Genomic DNA, 22,762 nt, shown 5'->3' on the forward strand with positions numbered 1-22,762 from the left:
TTTGTGGCCTTGACGACTTCAAACCGCAGCACGGTGCCCTGACTCGACTGTGCCTGAAGACAACATAAGCACAGTTTTAAGGCCGGGCTTTAGTTTTTCTTGAATCTTTTCTCTCTTCATTTGTTTAGTATGTGTTTTCTCTTCCCAACTTCTGTTGCATAACATCAGAATCTGTGCCAAACCTCTGTAGACAAGGATTTGGCAATAGGGGTGCTTGCAGTGAGACTCTGTCACTGTATTTGGAAAAATTAGGTGACCAGCCAGTTGGATTTTATTTCTAATAGCTGGGAAAGATCAGCACAGCGAAGAATGATGGGAGTGTTCATTCAACAGCACCAATGAGCCCTAAACTGGCTTCAACAAGACATGCCTTTAAGCCTTCAAGGGAATATTCCATTCCATCCAAATCCATTGGTTCTCACAGAACCACAGGAAACCAGTGAGAATGAGCCAGTCAAGGTGCCCTTCTGCCTGTGAGATGTGTCCCGTCACGATGAAGCTTCAGGAAGGCTCAGCAAAGTTGTTCAGGAGAAATTTTCTTCTTCCCCAGGTGAAACGGAATAATCACAGGGAATTCCATATGAAGTAGATTACCCTAGAGAAATGAACAGGTAGATACCAATGAGGGAAAAAATAATATATTTTTTTCATTTCCCTGAGATTTTCATTTCTGGAAAACCAAAACACGAAATACACTAAGTGCCGGGGGTACCAGGGGCATATCCACAACAAGGGTTTACCTTTCTGTCCGATTTTCCAGTTTTCTTACTTAAAGCAGGAGGATAATAACACTGGTTCTTTTTGTCACCAGTAAGCTGTTCTACGTGTATTCTAAGGGACTGATGTTATGTCTAAGAGGCAAAGATGCGTTTGTGCCTGGAAGATACCGCAAAGAAGTTCCAAAAGCTACTGCTTCGATGGCCTTTCCCATGTCCCCTGGAGCTACTAAAAGAAATTTGCACTCTGTACATAAAAATGGGTGGATGGACGCATAGGTGGACAGACAGATGGGTGGATGGATAAATGGATAGGCAGATGAAATGATATATGGATATGGATGAGTAACAGGATTTGTTATCCCTCTGTCTACCTGACTAACACAAAATCTGACACAGGACAAGCTTTCAGTGAGTAAAGACCTGACACTTAAGGATTTCAATGAGGGTCAACTGGTCACTCCCTTTCAAGACTTGGGCTGGGGAAAAACTCAGAGTCATCTTACATACGTTGATATTTGTTCATTCATCAAAACCTAGGGATTCAGACTTGTCATTGGTGTCTTCGTGCATCAGTGACGCACGTGAGTAGGTCCTTGGGGTAATTTGAGGATCCCTGCTCCTCCAAGACAGTTTCCAAAAATCCTAACATTAGTAGGATGAAAAGCAAGAGTGGGCTAGAGACCAATTAAAGAAAACTCGCCTTCTTCCAAGTCCGTCATGAGAAAGTCTAAAGAAAAATCACAACACTCTTGCTGACGACCTCCAGTTCCTTGCTCAAGGCACTGTCCCCATCAGGGGAGATGTCCCCATGGCCTGAATCACCACGAGTCCATTTTCAAGTGCATTAACCTCAGAGCCCCCATATTCATGGAAAGATGATGCAAAAGGAATAAAATTAGGACCAAAAAATAAGAGTCAGGTGTACATGTTTCATTTTGCAGCGAAATCTACCCTTCCCTTAATGCAGGTTTCTGTTTGAATCACCTGAGGGGATGATATTTTAAGGCAGTGTGATGCCAGAGTTACCACTGAGACCTTCACAGTCCTCTCTAGAGGAAAAGTTCCCTTAAGATCGTATGTTGTTAGTGCTTCGTGCCTGGAGATGTGTTCTCTCCCTCTTGGCCAAACCCTTTCTAGACAGTATTCTGAGTCTCCTCCTCTCTTACTGTGGTAGAATTTGAGTCTGTTCTGCAAGCTTTCACATAGGAGCACCTAGAAGTTAGGTGCTGGTATGAGTTAGCTTGAACCAGGATGCAGAGGTGAAACATAAGACCCTTGGATCAAGATGCTCTCAGCATCATGAGGGGAATAGAGAGTAAACAGGCAATTACAACAGTCTAGCAGGAGAGACCCTTGTGACGGAAATGGTGTGCATCCTGACCACGTTGGTGGCGATCATACAAATCTACGCATGTAATAAAATTGTATTTTATTCCTTTCAGCTGTGTGTGGGTCTACAATTACCTCAAATTTTCAAGAAGTCAAATATATGTGGATAATTACAATGCACAGTCCCAAAGGCCGTGCTGGCATTGGAGCACAGAGTGGAAACATACCGTCTCACTGTGATTAGGAGAAGCAACCAAAGGAGGTCTCCCAAGGCAGGGGACCTCATCACAGGTAAATGCTAGGATGTGGGAAAGGCCATGCAGTGTAGGCATTGGCCCGTGCCTCCCCCGCAAGCCGGCGCTCCCACTAGTCTACTGCTGCCTCTCTGGGTTTGTGCCACATCTTTTAGACCTAAAAGAATGTCTGCTTTAATCTGTAGCAGTCTCCCTTTCTCCCCCTCTCGTTTACAGGTCATTAAGTTGTCAAAGAAACTGGAGCCTATGTCTTATAGAATTGCCCGTATTCTGGATTTGAATGGTTGCTTCTTCGTGGGGTCTGGATCGTTTCTCTATCCGCTGTATCTCCTGATAGTGGTAATTTATTATCACTATCATCATCATCATCATCATCATCATCACCACATTATACCAAATCATCCCAGTGTTGTTAGAAGGGTGAGAATGTAGGCAATCGAGTGCTAGCTTCTAGAAGTCTAATTCCCCTATCGTGTAACTTTAAACCAAGCCTTGCTTCCCTGCGACGTAGAACACGGACCACGATCTCATGTTGGTGCTCAAGTTTGGGGAGTGATTCCCGTACAGAGACAATGCACGGACTTGTGCAATGGCCAAGAAGGACTGGCCCTGCAGCTGCATTCAGAGCAGGGAGTTTCTGGAAACAGACCTTTCTGACGGTAAGTTCCAATAAAGCTGGTGGGTGTTATATTAATGACTAGGCTCTTAGTCACCTCAAGGGAACTGAGATCAGATGACACCAGGACGGTAGAGGGAGGTGAGATATTCACAATTTGGATTGCAGATGTGAACGTAATTTCTTGGGCATTTTCATAATCGCTCTTATGCTTCGATTAAATGCCTCACATACTACTGGCCTACAAGCTGGGAGGCAGGGGTGAAGTGAGGAAATCCAAGGTTATTTATTTGCCTTAAAACCTATGCTCTGAGAAGGCCAGGAGAGGGGATATACCTCATCTTTAAAACACAAAATCTTCACTTCTCAGCTCAACCTGTGCACTTTAGCACTCAAAAACAACCCACAAACAGACCAGTGCGTGATTGTGTGTAGCAAACACCAATTCGGGGATAGTACCAGAGATTTCAAAAATGTCAAAGGCACTTTTATAAAAGGAGGGAAAAAGATTAAGTACAAAAGCCCTGTGCCATTTGCCTTTGACCCTTAACTCCTTTTCCACCTGCCTGTAGAACAGACTTCCTGGGGTCTTTTCCACCTGAAGGGTCCAATAAGGCAGTCTTAGGGACACACAGGGTCAGCCTGACATCTCTAAACACCCGCTACCAGTGGAAGCCAGAGGGCTATAGGTCTAGAAATTTCAGCTCACCTGATCTGTCCTCAAACTTTCTTCTTTCGATTATTTTTCCTTCTTGGGTGACCAAAACAAACATAGAAATGTGATAATAATGATGTTGCCATGGCAGAAACAGGGTTCTCAGATCAAAGGATTCTCACTGTACACATAGAATGACTCATTGGTCAGCTGGTCAACACTTATCCAGTACCCGTGATGCTCCATGCTGGTGATAGGTGTTCTTGGGACAGATACAAAAATGGACCACTTCCTTGGGAATTCCCTGGCGGTCCAGTGGTTAGGATTCTGAGCTTTCATTGCCGAGGGCCCAGGTTCAATCCCCGGTTGGGGAACTAAGATCCCACAAGCCGAGAGGCACAGCCAAAAAAAGAAAAAAAATGGACCACTTCCCAATACCTTTCCTGATATGATATATGATATGATTTTACATACAACGCTATATTATATTATATAATACCATACTAACTTATATGATACTATGCTATACCACATTACATTATATAGTATATTACAGTATATGTTATTTGTCTGTGTGTTTCTGGTATGTCTCCCTCTCACAGTAGATAATAAGATGGTTGGAGCATGAACTTTGCCGCCATGCTGGATTCATACCTTGTACCACTCACCAGCTGAGAGACCTTGGAAAATCTCCCTCACGTTTCTGTACCTTAGCTTCCTTCTCAGCTAAATGGAAATAGCAGCACGTATCTCTGAGGGCTGTTGTGAAGAGCCAGCGAGCTAAAGCCAAGGGCAAGGCCTGGGTGAGTAGCATGTACGCTCTGGCTGTTGGTCATGTCGTCGTTTGGTGAGGGGCCCCATGCAGTGGAGGACAGCTCCTCCGTCACGCTCAGTGATTTCCCGTGTCCCTGCCCGTCCAACCCCTGTGGCAAAGGGATGAAATATGCTGACTGACTCAGACTTAGACTCATTTCCCACGTCCCTGCCCACCCCATTTCTGAGTCTAAGTCTGAGTCAGTCGGCATATTTCATCCCTTTGCCACAGGGGTTGGATCAGGGTGGGCGGATAACCACTCAAATGAGCCAGACCACTTTGACCCCAGCCATGACTTTGATTTGCCCAACTGGGGACTCAGACCAACTCCCATTGGACCTGCTGGAGCTGGAGCTGTTCCCACAGGGAGCCCTGGCCTGGAGTCCAGGCACAAGAGGGGTGAGGAAGCCAGTGCCAAGGACATCACGTGGCTCCTGCCTGCAACCAGCTCTGTCCCTGCACCTTTTGGGCATGTGGGCCCATAAGGTCCCTTTCTCCTTAATTCAGTTTAGGTCACAGTGTTTTCACCTGAAACACAAAGAGGGCCAATAGTTGGCACCCCATCATCTGCTGAAGACCAAGACTGGAGGAGCACGTAAAGAACTCGGGGATCACACAGCGAGGAAGTGGCAAAAGCCCACCTTGAACCCGGTTCTGCCCGACCACTACACCATGAGCTCCCAAAGCTCCAGAAGGCTCCAGAAGGGAGGTCAAGATACACCTGTGGGGATCCACGAATAAAAGGCGGGAGTCGGAGAGGGCTTCTGGAAGCAGCGGCAATTGCATTAGCGACCAACCTTTATTAAATGCTTATCAGATGCCAGTCCCTGCGGTCAGAGCTCCATACAGCCTTGCGCCGGAGCTGTGCCTGGGAGATGAGCACAATTTGGGCACGTGGAAATGGGGGCAGGCGGGCTTTCGTATTTGAAGATGACGAAAGAGTGTCCATGTCCCTCGAAGCCCTGGGGAGGCAGCTGTGACTCCAGGCTGGAATGGGGCCTGCTTCGGTGGCGGCAGCCAGCGCTGGAATACCGGTGGCACACCTTGGTACACCGGGGTATTTAATCATTTCCCTCCGTTCGTCCCGAATTCCATCCCAGCAAGATTTGCTGATTTCCACCTCAGTTCCAGGGCCCGCACATCTCTACCGTGTTTCCACCCACTTCCAGCTTGGGAAGACGTAGGCCAATTAGGGAACAAGATACGCATCCTGGTGATTGAGGGATGGGCCACTGGACGAGTGAGAGGTGAGTGTGGGGACTGCCTTGTTGCAACAGAGCAGCCACCTTGCCCCTCTTAGAGGCACGTTTTCTGGGACACTTGGCAGGACGTTTTGTGCGCCTTAGCACTTCAGAAAGCAAGGCGAGGAACTGGAATGTTCGTGTAGTCACTTTCATTTAATAAACATGTATTGAGCACCTACTGTGTGCTAGCCCCAAGGTGGGCTAGGTGTCCGGTCCCTGTGCTCACTGCCTCTGAGTCCTCATGGTGCCACATTAATTCCCCACCTGCCCTGTGAGTGTCCTGAAGCCAGGACAACAGCTCTCATCTCTCCAGCTTCTTCACCTACTGCACACAGTAGGTGTGCAGCATCCCTCAGAAATCCATGCTTTACCTTCTTGCTGCTCAGCCACTAAAGGCTTTGACCTAAAAGCCAAGCATCGTCTGGCCTGGAGATGCAGGAGGCTTTGGCCCTCCATTCTGCCCCCACCTCACTGGCTCTGTCATTTTGACCTCAACGATACCATGACCTTGTCACTGAGACCCACCAGTGCTTTACAGCGTCACAGCATGTCAGCTCTGTCTGTGCATATGGGTATCTGGTCCATGCTTACCTACCCCGTATTCAGCCTCAAAGGGCCAAGAACATTCCCCCCGTGCAATTCAGATTTGTTTTCTAACCTCTTCGTGCCGTCCAGCCCATTTTCAGCTTGAAAAATGAGCTGGAGAAGACAGGGAAGCTTTGCTGAGGTCAGAGAGTGAATCAGCAGCCTGTCTCCATGCCGACCCACCTTCCCCAACCGGCCGGCGCCCACATCACTCAGCCCCGATTAGCAGAGCCTGGAGGCCACAGTGGGTGACGCTCGCCTGGAGAGTCCCCATCGCTCCTCCGGCGCCCCGGTGATGATCCCCGGCCGAGTCTGCTGCAGCAGCCGGCACCACGTTCTCAGGCAGGACAGAGACCCTGGAGAGCAGGTCATAAATACCCACCGGCTCCTTCCTGCTTTCACGCCCAGCTTCCTCTGCAAGGTGGTGAGACGGGAATCCAGAAGGGCAGATTCTGCGAAAGCCTGCACGTTGAGATCCTTTCAGGAGAGACCGGCGGGGACCAGTTGCAGCTCAAAGGTGGACACTGGCAACTCTGAACGCTTCTGTTCAAGAAGACGCCTTGCCATTGTAAAGCAATTATACTCCAATAAAGATGTTTTTTAAAAAAGAAAGAAAATGCCTTGGAGCCTCCCAGCTTCAAAACTGGCATCGGGAAATGGCAGGAAAGGCGGTGATCAAAACGAAAAAAACCAGGGGGGAAGGAATGGATCGCAAAGAGGCTTTTATACACACACACAGTTCTTCTGCTTAGTTTGTCTAGGTTATATCTATTTTTTATTAGTCTCTGAGGTCCCAGCTTTGGACAACTACTATATTTTGACAGGGCGAAGGTTTACAAAGATCAGGGCAGGTGAAACTTCAAGCAGTTGTCTAAGTCATCTGCCATCTGTGACAGCTCTGTCTATACCAAAAAAATGTAATTTTAGAATTGATTAGAAGAGTGGGTATAGGACATCCAGATGGGGTAAGTTAGTTTAAAATTATCCCAATTACCAAATAGGCCAATTCCTTTTTTTTTCAACTTTATTGGGATATAATTGACAAATATAAATTGTATATATTTCAGGTATACAATGTAATGTTTTGGTATACATATACATTGTGAAATAATTACCACAATCAAGCTAGTTAAAATATCCATTACGTCACAGTTACTATCTTGTGTGTGTGTGTGTGTGTGTGTGTGTGTGTGTGTGTGTGTGTGTGTATGTGTTAAGAGCACTTAAGATCTACCCTCTTAGCAAATTACAGTACTCAATATACAATCCAGTATTGGTCACTACAGCCAACATGCTGTAGAATAGGTCTCCAGAATTTATTCATCCTGCATAACTGACACTTTGTACCCTTTGATCAACTTCTCCCCATTTTCCTCCATCCTTTAATCCCCCATAACCACCATCCTAATCTCTGATTTTGTGAGTGTGACCTTTTAAGTTTCTACATATAAGTGAGATCATACAGTATTTGTCTTTCTGTGTCTGGCTTATTTCACTTAGTATAATGTCCTCCAGATTCATCCATGTTGTCACAAATGTCAGGATCTTTTTCTTTTATAAGGCCGAATAATATTCCATTGTATATGTATACCAGATTATCTTTATCCAGTCACCTGTGGATGGACACTTAGGCTGTTTCCATATCCTGACTATTATAACTAATGCTGTGATAAATATGGGAGTCCAGCTATCTCTTTGAGATACTGATTTCATTTCCCTTGGACATATACCCATAGTGGAATTGCTGGACCACATGGTCGTCCTGTTTTTAACTTTTTTGAGGAACCTCCATACTGTTTTCCACAGTGGCTGCACCAATTGACATTCTCGCTAACAGTGCACAAGGGTTCCCTTTTTTTGCCACATCTCCACCAACCCTTGTTATCTTTTGTCTTTTTGTTAATAGCCATCCTGACAGGTGTGAGGTGATATCTCATTGTGGCTTTGACTTGCGTTTCCCCGTTGATTTGGTGATGTTTTAGGCCCATTTAATTTTAAATGTCCACTAGGGGACTCGAATAATCCAGCGGGTCATTTTGTATAATGGGGGGACTGGGAGAGGCCGTCTCTACTGGGTTGCCGAGGGGCTTGGTCCCTTGCGATGCTGTCATCAGCAGGTCAGGGGGAGGGTCAGAAGTGCAGCGGGCCCCAGCCATTTATGGATCTGCCCTGTGGCCTCATGTGGTGAAACACACTTCACAGGCACAATCTCTGATCCTGCCCACCTCCCATTTTGCAGGTGAGGGGCCTGCTTCTGAGACGTTAAGCACATCAGTTTCATTTGTAGCTGGTGCAAATGTGGGAAGCGAACTAAAACTAGTCGATGGCATATCCTAGATTCAAAGAGATTTAGGCAGCAGGGAACAGTCTCGATCGAGTGAGATGGACCCTAGGGGGATCGTTGTATGTTTCCGTGCTTTTGGGTTCAAAAACATTAGCCCACAAACAGAGGATAGAGGACATACGAGGAGAAAAGGCCTGGGGCCGTGCTCGATGAGTCGCTGGTGTTATGTGTCTGCCTGCTGGAGAGGTCGGGAAATTATGGTCTAGTGTAGGGAGCAGACAGGCTGCAGCTCAAGGAGGCAGAGGGCGGGGCTACAGCCTGGGGATCCGGGTTCAGCTCTGGAACCTGAACCCTCAGGTGGGGGCAGCGACCTCGAGGCAGGGGCGCTTGAAATGCAGGCATATGTGGAAATGCTAAAGGCACTGACTGTGTCTAGAAATGAAAAGGAAAGGCACGGAGAGGGTGTCATAGTGGTTGCCTTCTACTCCTCAGAGCCCCCAAAGGATGTAAGGATGTCGCCTTTTGAGTGTATAAAATCAAGACTCATGTAGAGAAGAAGGGATATGACTTGATAGTAGACAAACAGACAAACAAACAAACAGCTTTCCTGACAGTCTCAGGACTGTGGGAAGATAGAAGGTAAAATAGGGAGGTAGTGAGCACCCAATCACTGGAGGTAATCAAGTACATGCTGTCAGGACCGCACATGGACTTGTATGGGTGCTACGTGCTTTGGTTTCCGTGGACTCCTTCCACAAGAAAACTTAATTAAATTCTATGGCTTTGTTTGTATACTGACAGATAGAATCCATGCTAGATGATTTTCATTTCTTTAACTCTGATTTTAGAAGAAATGAAAATGTTTTCCTGGGCCCCTCTCTGAAGTGAATTCTGCCAAAGAACAGAGGAGTGCCCCAAGCTGCTTTTTGAGATGGTTAGGGTGCATGTGTTGCCGGGAGCATGGCGTGAAGCATGGTATGCCTGCTACGATTCCATTCTGTAAAGAGTGTCCACCCGGACCCCGACTGTCATAGATGGTCACACCTGAGACCACGATTAGGGGACCAGAGTGGAGATGAGGAATTGTGGTTCTTTTGTTTGATGTCCTCCCATTTCTGTCTTGTTCAAATGTTTATATTTAACCAAGAGCATGGATCGCTGTTTATAAAATGACAAAATAAGAATACTGGCAAAAGGTCTATAAATTGGACTTTCATTTTTATTGGGGGTAGGGGCGGGGATGTTTCACTCAGTTCTCTGTTTGTCCAACCAGCAACACTGCCATGATGGATAATGCCGTGAGGGTGTCACTGGGCGAGTTTGGTGTTTTCAGTGCACAGAACAACACGTGAGAAAGCTCAGCAAAACCCATGATGCAACCAAGAACAAAGATATAACACAGGCCACAAGGGATCTCTTCTCTCAGGTCCAGCCAGACAAACTGAGAAACACACAGATTCAGAAATCATCTGCATCAGCAGACTCTTCCAGTCAGCACACACATATTTAAGTTTGGTTTGTGTTTTCTAGAACTCCAGGTTCCAGCACCCAGGTCGAGTGGCTGCTAAATGCCTCTGGAACAGGACCTAAGAGTCACCCCAGACCCAGGGGGAGGAAGGAGAGTGACCGAAACTCTACAGAGGCAGCACTACCACCAGCCTGTCCCCTGGGTTCCCCTGCACGGAAGACACATCCTGAACCAACACTGTCCCAATATCAGGTCCGTTTCTTTATTCCTGCCTTTTTTAAAAAATCAGTTCTGATTTCAGCACAGTAAATCTTTTAAGGGTTGAATGCTTTCGAGACAAGTTCCCTGCGTGGTACAGCTGTGAGTAGGATCAAAAAGGGTAACAATGGAATGGTGAATTGCAAGTGGTTCCTAATTGAAGGAAAAGAAAAAGCTAGGGAGATGTCCATGGCCTGAAAAAGGAAAGGAAGGGAAAAAAAACCCAACAAGCATGGAAATCTGTTGATTTGGAAGGGCGAGAGTAGGAAAGAGGCCTCATCATTTTGGATCTCCATCTGGTGTCTAAACCCCGAAGAAGTCCTTTCGTTCAAATGTCGGTGTATGCACAGAGCTATTATCAATCACCTCCTGTCTGCCAGGCCACACTGGGTGTCTTTGTCGGGTGAGGAAGGGAGGGAAGCTGGAGCGAATCTGGGAGGCTGTCCCGGGAATTCTCACTTGAGAAAACATCTGGCTTTTCCACATCTCTGGTGCAAAACAAACAAGAATTTTATTAAATGATGTGTATTGTGTTCTAAGGTAGAACTCTTTGGAAGCCTGACACAAACAAGCAAACAAAACAAACAAGACCCCCAGACTCGGGCACTTGCTACCAGGGTCCTTCACAAAGGCACAGGTGATGAGTTGTGGGGTTTTTTTTTCCGAATCCACTTTCCAGTAAACAATCTAAACAGTGTATGAAGACCCCAGACCCTTCTTCTGCCCTCTTCCCGCTGCCCACCCGCACCAGGCCTATACCCGCATCGAAATGATAACCGCCCCCCAAAGAAACCTCCAACTGTCATTTGTCTACTTTTCGCTCTCTCCTCACGATCACTCCCCTCCCCTGATGGCCTGGCTTCCCCGAAACCAAACGTGAGCCGTTCTCTAGCTGCACTGGAAAATCAGAATTTATTGTACATATGTTTGTGTTCCACTTAATAAAAAAAAACTATATTTTAAGATAAACTTTGTTAGTAATTCATGAGGCAACTGACTATTTATGCTAATCAGGCAGAAATATATTCTCAAGCATAATGCATTACATAAATTTGCATGTAAAATGTTCAATTATGAAGTAAATACAGGTAACGCACATAATAAATTACCTCTAATAAAAATTATAGAAGATGTGTCTTCAAAGAGAGAGCGGCTTTAACTTACAACTGTGAATTGCTTAAAGAGAAAAGAATTAATAAATGCTGATTTACTCTGATGATTATTTAGCACATAATTCACCTATTCATAACGACTCCTAGTAATCAGACTGTTGTCTCACATTCTCCAATATGAGGCAAGACTGTTTCCTCAGCAATTTTACCCTTATCAGATTATCTCGTCTGATTCGATTAATTTTTGTCCATGAACCTGCTAACAGTGATTTCTGACTTACTTGCCCTGCTCACTAAAGACTGCTAAAAGGATTTTTCTCTAACACTACAGCTAGGAACACTCCATGCCTTATCATTCAGTTCCTCTGAACAACTCTTTTCTCAAATCGATTTAGTTGGTTTCAGAGTGAAACTCAGTGGACACTGGTTAGTTCTACACCATAAAATCAGCTCCTGGATAAACAGAGTTCAGACACTACCCTTGATGCATCTTGTTCTTTTTAGATTATATATGTCTGATTCCAACGTGATACACCTGAGTTGCTGTAACTCACAATCAGGAAAACTATATTATCTTTCACTTTTAATCATTATAATTTGGAGGTAAACAGGGTTTACAATAATTTTTTTTTGCATAAAGTTACGATGTATGTACTGACATGAAACCAAACTTGTGTTTCTGATGTTACGGTTTCACAATCTCCGACGTGATTCGACCCGTGCCCTCCTCCCCCCTGCCAAATTCTTCTATAGAGATTCACTGCTTTCAGGAACCTGCATGCTACTGGTTTGAACTGGTCAATAATGACAAACGCATGGTTTCTAAATTACTCTGTATTGTTCTACAGAGATTACTAGAGTCTATATAGCAAGGGAATATTAAACAGTAAGAAGACACAGTTCATATTGTAGTTGGATGAGATTGGCTTGGAGAGAAGTGAAACAAACAATGTTAGCAAAGAAATCTAAAGAAATGTGGCCTGCTGTAATTGTAGAGACTCAAAAACCTGAATAGTACTAATTAAAATGAGAGAGCTCAATTGTTACAAGAGAAATGCCACTAACAGAAGACTGTAAATGTTTAGACACCCCTGTGAATCACCAAGTAATAAAGGGAAAAGGACAAAAATGAGAATTAAGTTATAAGCTTGAGGGCACCACTGCTCCACGTCTAAAAAATAATTCGGAGCCTCCTTTTTTTTTTTTTTTTTTTTTCCCCCAAGAGAAAATGGGAGACTATAAAAGATTCTGCAGTGAGAGAAGAAAAAAAAAAATACCCTGCCTGGTTTGACAGAAGTGTACAAAAATAAACCATAAAAATGTGCAGATAATAATACATTTATCTGCCCAAACATGGGCATTTAATATCTAGAAATGACACATAATTGAAACAATTAGGTGCATGGCCATGAATCTATATCTCATGGTCTTCCTCATTGGTGAACTCTGTTTATAAATGTTGTTTATTTATAAATGTAGCAGTTTCAGTGTTCCTGACCAAAAATACTTTCATGAGAGGCAGGGATCGTATCTCACATCTTTTACCAAAACTGTGATGCAAAAGGATTAAAGAAAAAAATTCTCGTAAAAAATGAATTAATTCTTCCTAAGCATGCTGAAATTCATATTTTACATGCAAAATATAAACTTCAGACATTTGTGGCTAGTGATTTTTAAAAGGCTTAGAAAAGTATTGCTATAGACAATGCTAATGACACAATATGTTTATGTAATTTAAGCAGTAAATTTTCCTCTGAATACGTAAGCTGTAATCCCTTAACTTCATTACTAGATGAAATGCTGTTTGAGAGGAGGAAAGCAAAGGAATTCTGTTAGGTTGCATAAATATTGACATAATCTTCACTCTTTCTTCCCCAAACTGGTAATAGACATACCTCATTCCATCCCCACAAAGTACTCCCATAAAACCAAAACTACCCATATAAACAGCTTCTCTGCAGTGATGATGAAAAGAAAAAGTGCTTTTCTAGAAAACAGCGACAGTGCTGTCCTTTTAGGGTAACCATGTGCCTACAAACGTTTTGGGGAATCTCTCATTAGGGATTCCAGGGTTTGCTGAAACCCAAGGCTGCCAGCATGAGAGAAATTAACCCAAGTCTAATCTGGTGTATGAAGCCAATGAGTGACACCTAAGGTCTCGTTATAAATAGTAAAGTATGCTGTCCGGTGGGTGAGAGCGCTCTGAAGTGCAATGTTCAAGAAGCTGGCTTAATATATGACTAAGTGTCAGAAGTCAGGTTTTCTGAGAATTACTTTTCAGATAAACAACTTTATAGCACTGCACTTAATCTTACTTACTAGAGACATCTCATTTATCACTGAATTACAAGTAACTTTAATTCTATTGATATTGCCATAAAGCCCGTTGAAACTCCATCCTGGCACTTTTAAAGGGTTTGGGGCCCTGTGTGTTACATGGGATCCTCTTGCATAAGCCTCTCAGCCATAGTTACACTTGGAAGGCTCCTGGATCCCCTGGCCTCTGTATTCACAGTCAAGGGGGATGGTAGGGAAAAATGATTCTCGCACCTGCCTTCAGCCCCTTTCCTAACAAAGTCGGGTTCTCCCACTGCAGTCAAACTAACTTTCTGTGCCTCTTTTCTCCTCCCACCTAGGGAAACCAGCTTCTTTTCATTTCATCAACAAAACTGGACACGGATCAATTTCAACTGACCTTTGCCGAAAGGTGGCGCTGTTGAGGTAAAAACCAAGTCGGTCCAACAATAGTTTTCACTCTTCGATCGTTTTGCAGGCTTTTCAGAATTTTTCTTTTTAATGCACCGTCCTAGCGTCCCCCACCCCGTCCCATAAAATAAGATAAATATGATTAACACCAAATGCATTTCATTAATTGGAGGAATCAACATTCCAACATCCAAGCGGGCGGGCTGGTCTTCCGAACGCTGGGTCGGCTTCACGCACTCTTGCTTTCCCCCAAGTCAATCTCGGCTTCTCCATCTGGTCTATCGCTTTAAAATCTTAGAAACAGAGTTGTTGGTTCTTTTTTCTTTTCTTTCTCTTTCCTTCCTTTTTCTTTTTTGCATAAGCTTTAGAAGGATCGGTCTAGAAAACTGAATAGTGATTAGCATCCGCGACCCCGAGGGGGAAATGCAGCCCCCTACTCCACTCCACCCCACCCCCAATCTAGGTTTCCGGGCCCGTCCGAGAAACCGCCGTTTAAAATTTAACCCTTCGAGGGGAGCTGGTGAAGGCTGGGTGTTTTTTTTGTTTTTCCCCCCTTGTTCCTCGCCACGATCAAGTCTGAAATAATTAAGTGAAACGTAAAAGTGCAAAGGGCGCGCGGGACCCTGATAAACAGGAGTCAAATTTCATAAGGGGGTGGATGTGTGTGTGTGTGTGTGTGTGTGTGTGTGTGTGAGTGAGTGAGTGAGAGAGAGAGAGAGAGAGAGAGAGAGAGAAATGAATCTCAAAGGCCAAAATCGGGCCAGAGTCGGAAGCCGGAGGGTGAGCCGGGCTGACCTGACTCCGAGCTTTCCCGGAGTTAATTCGCGGAGGAGTTCGCTCCCCCCGCAAGGGCACGCGACGCCAGCGGGCAGCCAGCCCCCACGCGGAATGGCTCTTGAACAACTTATTTCACCTCCTTTAAAAGAGGGTGATAAAGCGCGCTTTCTCTTTCCGCCGACTCCAGACCGCCCCGGCAGGCGCGCGGCGGGGCGACGTCCTCCGCGCCGTCTGGACCCCTGCACGCCCGCGCGCGGGCACCGGGGAGAGGGACAAAGAGTTTGGGCCAGTTTTGAGCTCCGGGCACTGCCAGGCTCGGGGGAAGGAAGGTCCCCCGGGCGGACACCTGGGTGTCGAAGATGGAGCAAGGAGAAAAAGCTACCCGGCGAATTCACGACCCTGGGGATGGTGGTCGGCGGCGGGGTGGGGGGGGCGGCCAATCCCGCCCGAGCTAGTGGCGGGAGAGCTGGGGCTCCGGAAGGCAGGCCTTTCTCGCTCCGAAGTAAAGCCAACCGTCGTGCCGGTCCACCCGGGTTCCCGCAGTCCCCCTGGAAAACTCCTTCCCCTCTTGCACCAAACTTTGCGCCTGGCTTTGCAACCTCCCGAGAAGGCTGCGGCGCAGGAAGGGTTAAGACTGCCAGTCCCAGCTGACAGTCAGCTGATTGGGCCCTGATTGACAGCTCGGAAAAGTTTCCTTGTTTCTATATTATGCTAATCGCGGCCGCTCTCGCCGCCTCCCATTGGCCCGGAGTACCAGTCAATTTCCCTTTTGGGCCTGACGTCACAAGTGCTATAAAACTCAGCAATTGCTTTAAACTCTTCTTGCTGGATCAGAGGCTTTAAAATCTTTTTTTCATCTTTGAGCTGTAGCTCGGGCTGCTCGTCGGCTCGGCCTCTCCCCTTTTGCTCTCCGCCTCGCCTTTCCCCAGGACTTCGCTATTTGGCTTTAAAAAAACAAAACAAAAAAAAGGCAAGAAAGAACTCCGCTCCCCCCTCCCTTTCCTCCAGCCCGGCTGCACCTCTGTCTTGCACTTTGCACGGAGGGAGGAAGACCGCGAGGTTGAGAGAGAGAGAGGAAAGAAAAAAGAAAAAAAAAAAAAAAGCCAGGCAGAAGAAGAGGCGAGAAGCATGAAGTGTTAACTCCCCTGTGCCAAGGCCCGCGCCGCCCGGACAGCGGCCCGCCGCGCCTCCAGCCCCGAGCGGCCGCCGCGCGCGCCCCGCCTGCAGCCCGGGCCGGCGAGGCGAGCACTCCTTATGCAAAACGCGCAGCGGAGCGGCGAGCGGGGGACGCCGCGCACCCAGCCGGGCTCTTCTGGCTTCGCCGCCGCCGCCGCCACCGCAGCCCGCAGAGGACCTTCCCGAGCCTGAAGCCGCCGGCTCGGCGCGCTAGGAGGCGAGCAGGCGAGGAGGGGCCGGGGCGAGCGAGCAAGCACATTGGCGTGAGCAGGGGGGAGGGAGGGCGGGCGCGGGGGGCGCGGGCAGGGCGGGGGGGTGTGTGCGCGCTCGGAGGTTTCGGGCCAGCCACCGCCGCGCGAGCTAGAAGCGCCCCAGCCCGGCAAGCTGGCTCACCCGCTGGCCACCCAGCACAGCCCGCTGGCCCCTCTCCTGCAGCCCATCTGGCGGAGCGGCGGCGGCGGCGGCGGCGGCGGCAGGAGAATGGCATCAGAACTGGCAATGAGCAACTCCGACCTGCCCACCAGTCCCCTGGCCATGGAATATGTTAATGACTTCGATCTGATGAAGTTTGAAGTGAAAAAGGAACCGGTGGAGACCGACCGCATCATCAGCCAGTGTGGCCGTCTCATCGCCGGGGGCTCGCTGTCCTCCACCCCCATGAGCACGCCGTGCAGCTCGGTGCCCCCTTCCCCCAGCTTCTCGGCGCCCAGCCCGGGCTCGGGCAGCGAGCAGAAGGCGCACCTGGAAGACTACTACTGGATGACCGGCTACCCGCAGCAGCTGAATCCCGAGGCGCTGGGCTTCAGCCCCGAGGACGCGGTCGAGGCGCTCATCAGCAACAGCCACCAGCTCCAGGGCGGCTTCGATGGCTACGCGCGCGGGGCGCAGCAGCTGGCCTCGGCGGCCGGGGCCGGCGCCGGCGCCTCCCTGGGCGGCAGCGGCGAGGAGATGGGCCCCGCCGCCGCCGTGGTGTCCGCCGTGATCGCCGCGGCCGCCGCGCAGAGCGGCGCGGGCCCGCACTACCACCACCACCACCACCACCACGCCGCCGGCCACCACCATCACCCGACGGCCGGCGCGCCCGGCGCCGCGGGCAGCGCGTCCGCCTCGGCCGGTGGCGCGGGCGGCTCGGGCGGCGGCGGCCCGGCCAGCGCCGGGGGCGGCGGCGGCGGCGGCGGAGGCGGCGGCGGCGGCGGCGGCGGCGGGGGCGCGGCGGGGGCGGGGGGCGCCCTGCACCCGCACCACGCCGCCGGCGGCCTGCACTTCGACGACCGCTTCTCCGACGAGCAGCTGGTGACCATGTCGGTGCGCGAGCTGAACCGGCAGCTGCGCGGGGTCAGCAAGGAGGAGGTGATCCGGCTGAAGCAGAAGAGGCGGACCCTGAAAAACCGCGGCTATGCCCAGTCCTGCCGCTTCAAGAGGGTGCAGCAGAGGCACGTCCTGGAGTCCGAGAAGAACCAGCTGCTGCAGCAGGTCGACCACCTCAAGCAGGAGATCTCCAGGCTGGTGCGCGAGAGGGACGCGTACAAGGAGAAATACGAGAAGCTGGTGAGCAGCGGCTTCCGAGAAAACGGCTCGAGCAGCGACAACCCGTCCTCTCCCGAGTTTTTCATGTGAGTCTGACACGCGATCCCAGCTAGCCACCTTGATAAGTGCTCCGTGGGGGTCCGACTCGGGTGTGGGCTTGCCACTTCCAGAGCCTTGCTCGCCACCGCCTCGCCCCCTCCCCTCCCGAGCTTGCCCCCCAAGTTGCCCCCTGCGCGCACGCACACGCACACACACACACACACACACACACACACACACACACATACAACACACACCGTGCTCCGAGTTGGTGGTGGTGGCGAAGGCTGTTTTGAAGTCGGGGAGGGGCAGGTTGTCTGGCTCATGCATTGCCAATCTGAAATTCTCCATAACTCGCTAGCTTGTTGTTTGTTTTTTTTTAACACTCCCCCCCCCCCACAACGTGCTCAGTGTTCAGCGATCTCGGCAGAGTTCCTCATGCTCACCTTTGAAGCCTGCATCTTTCACATATTTTTTTTTTCTTCTTCAGTTCATGAGCTGGTGTTCATCTTCTGTGTGTGTGTTTTTGTTTTGTTTGGATTTTTTTTTTTTTAATTTGAGTTTTTGGAGCTTGCTGTGTTACCCCCTTTTTTTCCCTCCCTACACTCCACCCTCACTCCCTCTCCACCCATCTCCTCTGAGATAAAAGAAAAAAAAGAAAAAAAAAAAGCTAAGTTTTTTTTTCTCCTCCTGAGTTCTTCGTATGAGATTGAGCTTGCAAAGGAAAAAAAAAAAATGTGAAATGTTATACACTTGCAGCGTGCTGAGTTCCATCGGGTTTTTTTGAGCATTGTTATGCTAAAATAGAGGGGAAAAATCCTCATGAACCTGCCACAATCAAGCCTGCATCAACCTTCTGGGTGTGACTCGTGAGTTTTGGTCCTTATGATGCCAAATCTGAGAGTTTAGTCTGCCATTTAAAAAACTCATTCTCATCTCATGCATTATTATGCTTGCTACTTTGTCTTAGCAACAATGAACTATAACTGTTTCAAAGACTTTATGGAAAAGAGACATTATATTAATAAAAAAAAAAGCCTGCATGCTGGACATGTATGGTATAATTATTTTTTTTCTTTTTTTTTCCTTTTGGCTTGGAAATGGACGTTCGAAGACTTATGGCATTGGCATTCATACTTTTGTTTTATTGCCTCATGAGTTTTTTGAGTTCAGAACAACAAAAAAAGTGCAACCGTAGAGCCTTCTTCCCATGAAAGTTTGCGTCTGCTCCAAAACTGCTTTGAGTTACTCAGAACTTCAGCCTCCCATTGTAAATGCACTGAAGGGATTCCTTGTTAAAGATGCCAGAATGGGTTAAAAAATTTAACACGGCCAACAGTAAAGAACTCTTAATGCTTTCTTTTTAATAAGAATGACTGCCCCACTGGGGGGACTAAAATTGTGCTGTTGCCGAAAGCAGTCTAAAATTTATTTTTTAAAAAAAGAAATCTGCCCCGTTATTCTTTTGGTTTGTTTTCTTTTTCTTTTTCCTTTTTTTTTTTTTTTTTTGTTTGGCTTTTGGTCATTGTCAAATGTGGAATGCTATGGGTTTCTAGTATATAATTTAATTCTAGTTTTTATAATCTGTTAGCCCAGTTAAAATGTATGCTACAGATAAAGGAATGTTATAGATAAATTTGAAAGAGTTAGGTCTGTTTAGCTGTAGATTTTTTAAAAGATTGATGCACTAAATTGTTTACTGTTGTGATGTTAAGGGGGGTAGAGTTTGCAAGGGGACTGTTTAAAAAAAGTAGCTTATACAGCATGTGCTTGCAACTTAAATATAAGTTGGGTATGTGTAGTCTTTGCTATACCACTGACTGTATTGAAAACCAAAGTATTAAAAGGGGAAGCACCCCTGTTTATATCTGTAGGGGTATTTTACATTCAAAATGTATGTTTTTTTTTTTTCAAAATTAAAGTATTTGGGACTGAATTGCACTAAGATATAACCTGCAAGCATATAATACAAAAAAAATTTGCAAAACTGTTTAGAACGCTAATAAATTTATGCAGTTATAAAAAATGGCATTACTGCACAGTTTTAAGATGATGCAGATTTTTTTACAGTTGTATTGTGGTGCAGAACTGGATTTTCTGTAACTTAAAAAAAAAATCCACAGTTTTAAAGGCAATAATCAGTAAATGTTATTTTCAGGGACTGACATCCTGTCTTTAAAAACAAAATGAAAAGTAAATCTTACCACAATAAATATAAAAAAATCTTGTCAGTTACTTTTCTTTTACATATTTTGCTGTGCAAAATTGTTTTATATCTTGAGTTACTAACTAACCACGCGTGATGTTCCTATGTGCTTTTCTTTCATTTTCAATTCTGGTTATATCAAGAGAAAGAATAATCTACAATAATAAACTGCATTTTTTTTTTTGATTCTGTACTCAGTTTCTTAGTGTACAGTTTAACTGGGCCCAACGCTGCGTTAGAAGTGTAAAAGGCATCCTTTTCTCCAGAGGAAGGATTAATGGAGAAGTAATGAGGCAATAATTCAGAGTGAAACATAGGCTGTTTTGTGAGGTGGAAGGCCAGTCCCTTCCAATAATTAGTAATATTTAATATAAATGTAAATTACAATCTCTCAAAATCCCCCCCCCCCAAAGTTTTCAGTTTTCAAATAAGTAGAGACATCATTGCCCTGGTGGAAACAAACAAACAAAAATCCCAACCAGAGAGCAGGGCCTTCTCAGCCTCGCCCTGAGCTTCTCATCCCACCACACACCCATCTAGAGGGAAACGAGCCCGGCAGAGAAGGCATTGGCAGAGGTGGCTTGGGCACATATGCATTCAATGGTAAAGATAAACAATTCTTGCCTTTTGGCTCAAATTGATTATTTTTCCTTCTTCCCTTACATGCCATGATTTTCTTGTTAGCAAGGCCTGACAGGATTTCACATCAACACTTTGGACAAATTACAGTTGTTTGTTTGTTTCTTAACTTTGAAGGTCATTTGTCTTAAATAGGAAAAAGAAAAATCCACCTCTCACAGAAGTCCAAGTACGTATCTGGGTTTAAACTGTTATTAAATCATATTTCCCTGTGAATATTTAGCTGAGGGCTTCTCCACGTAGATGAGCTGGTAATGATTTCAGAGCACCTTAGCTCCTGGAATACAAGCAAAAAATAATGCCTGGTTGGAATAAAGGCTGTGCTTTGATTTCTCGGTATTTACCCCAACACAGGCTACGTGTGCGGGCTCACTTAAAAGATCCCTTGGAAAGTCTAGAGCTACCTTCACTAACAGCATTGACCTATTTTAAAATGACACAAATTCATGCAACTAATGTTACAAATTCATGCAGTTTGCATTCTTCAGCAACTTCCCCTAGATGGCTAATAGAATGTTAGACAAAGCCAACACTGTTTTGAAAATATAGCCAAACACGGTGACTTTTGTTTTATTTTGTTTTCTGTTCTTCAAAAAAATAATAATAATAATAATATTGCAACTCTGAACGAAGGCCTGATTTTGAGGAAAACAGGTTGTGTTTGGTGCTGATGAGTTCTGACCGGTGTATCAGCCTTCGTACCCTTTTTCACAGAACATGAAGACAGTGGATAGGGCCCCTGAATCCACACTTTATTTTGCTTTAACACAAGTCTTAATAGTAAACCTACCTCCATGTGCTTGAAGTTAGCTGTTCTTCTCTGTTTCAGAGTTCTTGTTTTGTTTCTTTGGTCTGATCCCAATGAGGAGATTTGCAGTCTCCCCCTGTAGAAGCAGAAATGGAGATATCGCTTATACAGGAAGCCCAGCATCCGACACAAAATTTTAGGCAAACATTTTCAAAATAACAGTGACCTGGATGGAGTTATTGCAGTTACCTCACGAGGAATGCCACTTGGGAAAAAAATACAGTGGTCCGACAATTAAGCATTTTGATAGGCCCCTACAAGGCAGTTTAATATAATAAGCAGGTTTTTGCCCCAAACATGAAAAAGCCAAATAAAGAGGTGCTGGCAAAAAAAGTGGGGTTTTGGTGGCTGCCTTTAAGTGAAGGCTAACTCCTAATGAAAGGCACTTTCAGAAATAACCATTACTAAAAACTTTGAAATATAATAAGAGTGGTGAACACAAATACATGCTTTTTTTTTTTTTAACAAAGAAATCCTGCCTGAGTGCCCTTACTACAAATAAGTCTCTACATTTTTTTTTTAATCATGTAAGGAAATCTAGCTTTCCCTTTACACTGCATTTGAGTCTTTGTCTAAATAGTGTTAAAATTCCTTTCATTCCAAATACAGAACTGAGCCCACTCACAAGTTGCAGCCGTCGGTGGGATACACCACATTTTGGAAGCCCCACAGCGTCATGTGCTTACCCGTGTATTCACAAAATGAAATTTACGTGAGAACTGTATTTTTATTATTTTTATTGCTATCTGCAGTCATGGAAAACAGCCTACCCCTGACTTCTGTTTAGTTTCCTTTTTAAAAAAATAAATGTGTTAAGAGATGAAAGTTATTAAATGTATAAGCTCCATGCTAATTAACTGTGCCTCCTGTCTGAGGATCATACAGACCCACAGAAAAGCACGCTGGTGTTTCTTACTTTACGATGCGCCAGACTGAATAGGTGCGATTGTTTTCAACCTGTAATATTGGTTTTTTTAAAAATCCACTGAAATTTACCAGGTATATGCGTTGATATGAAGGGAAGTGTCACAGAAGGTTAACAGCTAGCATTTTTAAAGCCTATGTAGACATGCACACTCTAAACAGTCCTTTTTCACGCTTCATTGTTTCTCTGGCAGATAATTTTACTAAGAAGAAAAATAAATAAATAATTGACCCCCACCTCCCCAAGCAGATGCCACGGGCAGAAGCTTTAACAGAGCCGAGCACCCTGATTTTCTCTCGGGCCCTGGATAGTATTGTATTTATCAGTGATGTCAAACGTGGTCATTCATCAGAGCCGTAAGTGAAACCAATGTTAGTTAAGTACACCCCCTCCATGTACTTTTTTTTTTTCCTCCCCCTTCTCTGCTCTCAGGCATCCACGAAGTCACCTCCCATGTTTTCTTTTTTTCCAGAACCGTGTAATAATTTTTTACAATGTATCCGACACATTAATAGATGGACATCAAATAGGCAGAGATTCTACTTCCTGATCTCAGTGAGGAAATGATGTGTAGATAATCATATTTATCTGCCTTCATGCCATAACCACCTGGGCTTTCAA

At 46.1% G+C, this 22,762-nt stretch overlaps 1 protein-coding gene and 1 long non-coding RNA gene across 2 annotated transcripts; one reads left to right on the forward strand and one right to left on the reverse strand.

The window, feature by feature from the left end:
• Positions 1–10,216: 10,216 nt before the first annotated feature.
• Positions 10,217–16,835, reverse strand: LOC307066419. Its single transcript, XR_013811375.1, has 3 exons — positions 16,739–16,835; positions 14,034–14,430; positions 10,217–10,714 (listed from the first exon to the last, which is right to left on the reverse strand). It is a non-coding gene; the product is annotated as an uncharacterized lncRNA (long non-coding RNA).
• Positions 16,309–22,039, forward strand: MAF (MAF bZIP transcription factor). The gene is given in 3 exon segments (XM_079723565.1): positions 16,309–17,610; positions 21,826–21,880; positions 21,883–22,039. Coding segments are annotated over 3 exon segments (1,227 nt in total). The 5' UTR covers positions 16,309–16,477; the 3' UTR covers positions 21,922–22,039.
• The last annotated feature ends 723 nt before the right edge of the window (positions 22,040–22,762 follow it).

Source organism: Hyperoodon ampullatus, assembly GCF_949752795.1.
Source record: "Hyperoodon ampullatus genome assembly, chromosome: 18".
Classification (NCBI taxonomy): domain Eukaryota; kingdom Metazoa; phylum Chordata; class Mammalia; order Artiodactyla; family Ziphiidae; genus Hyperoodon; species Hyperoodon ampullatus.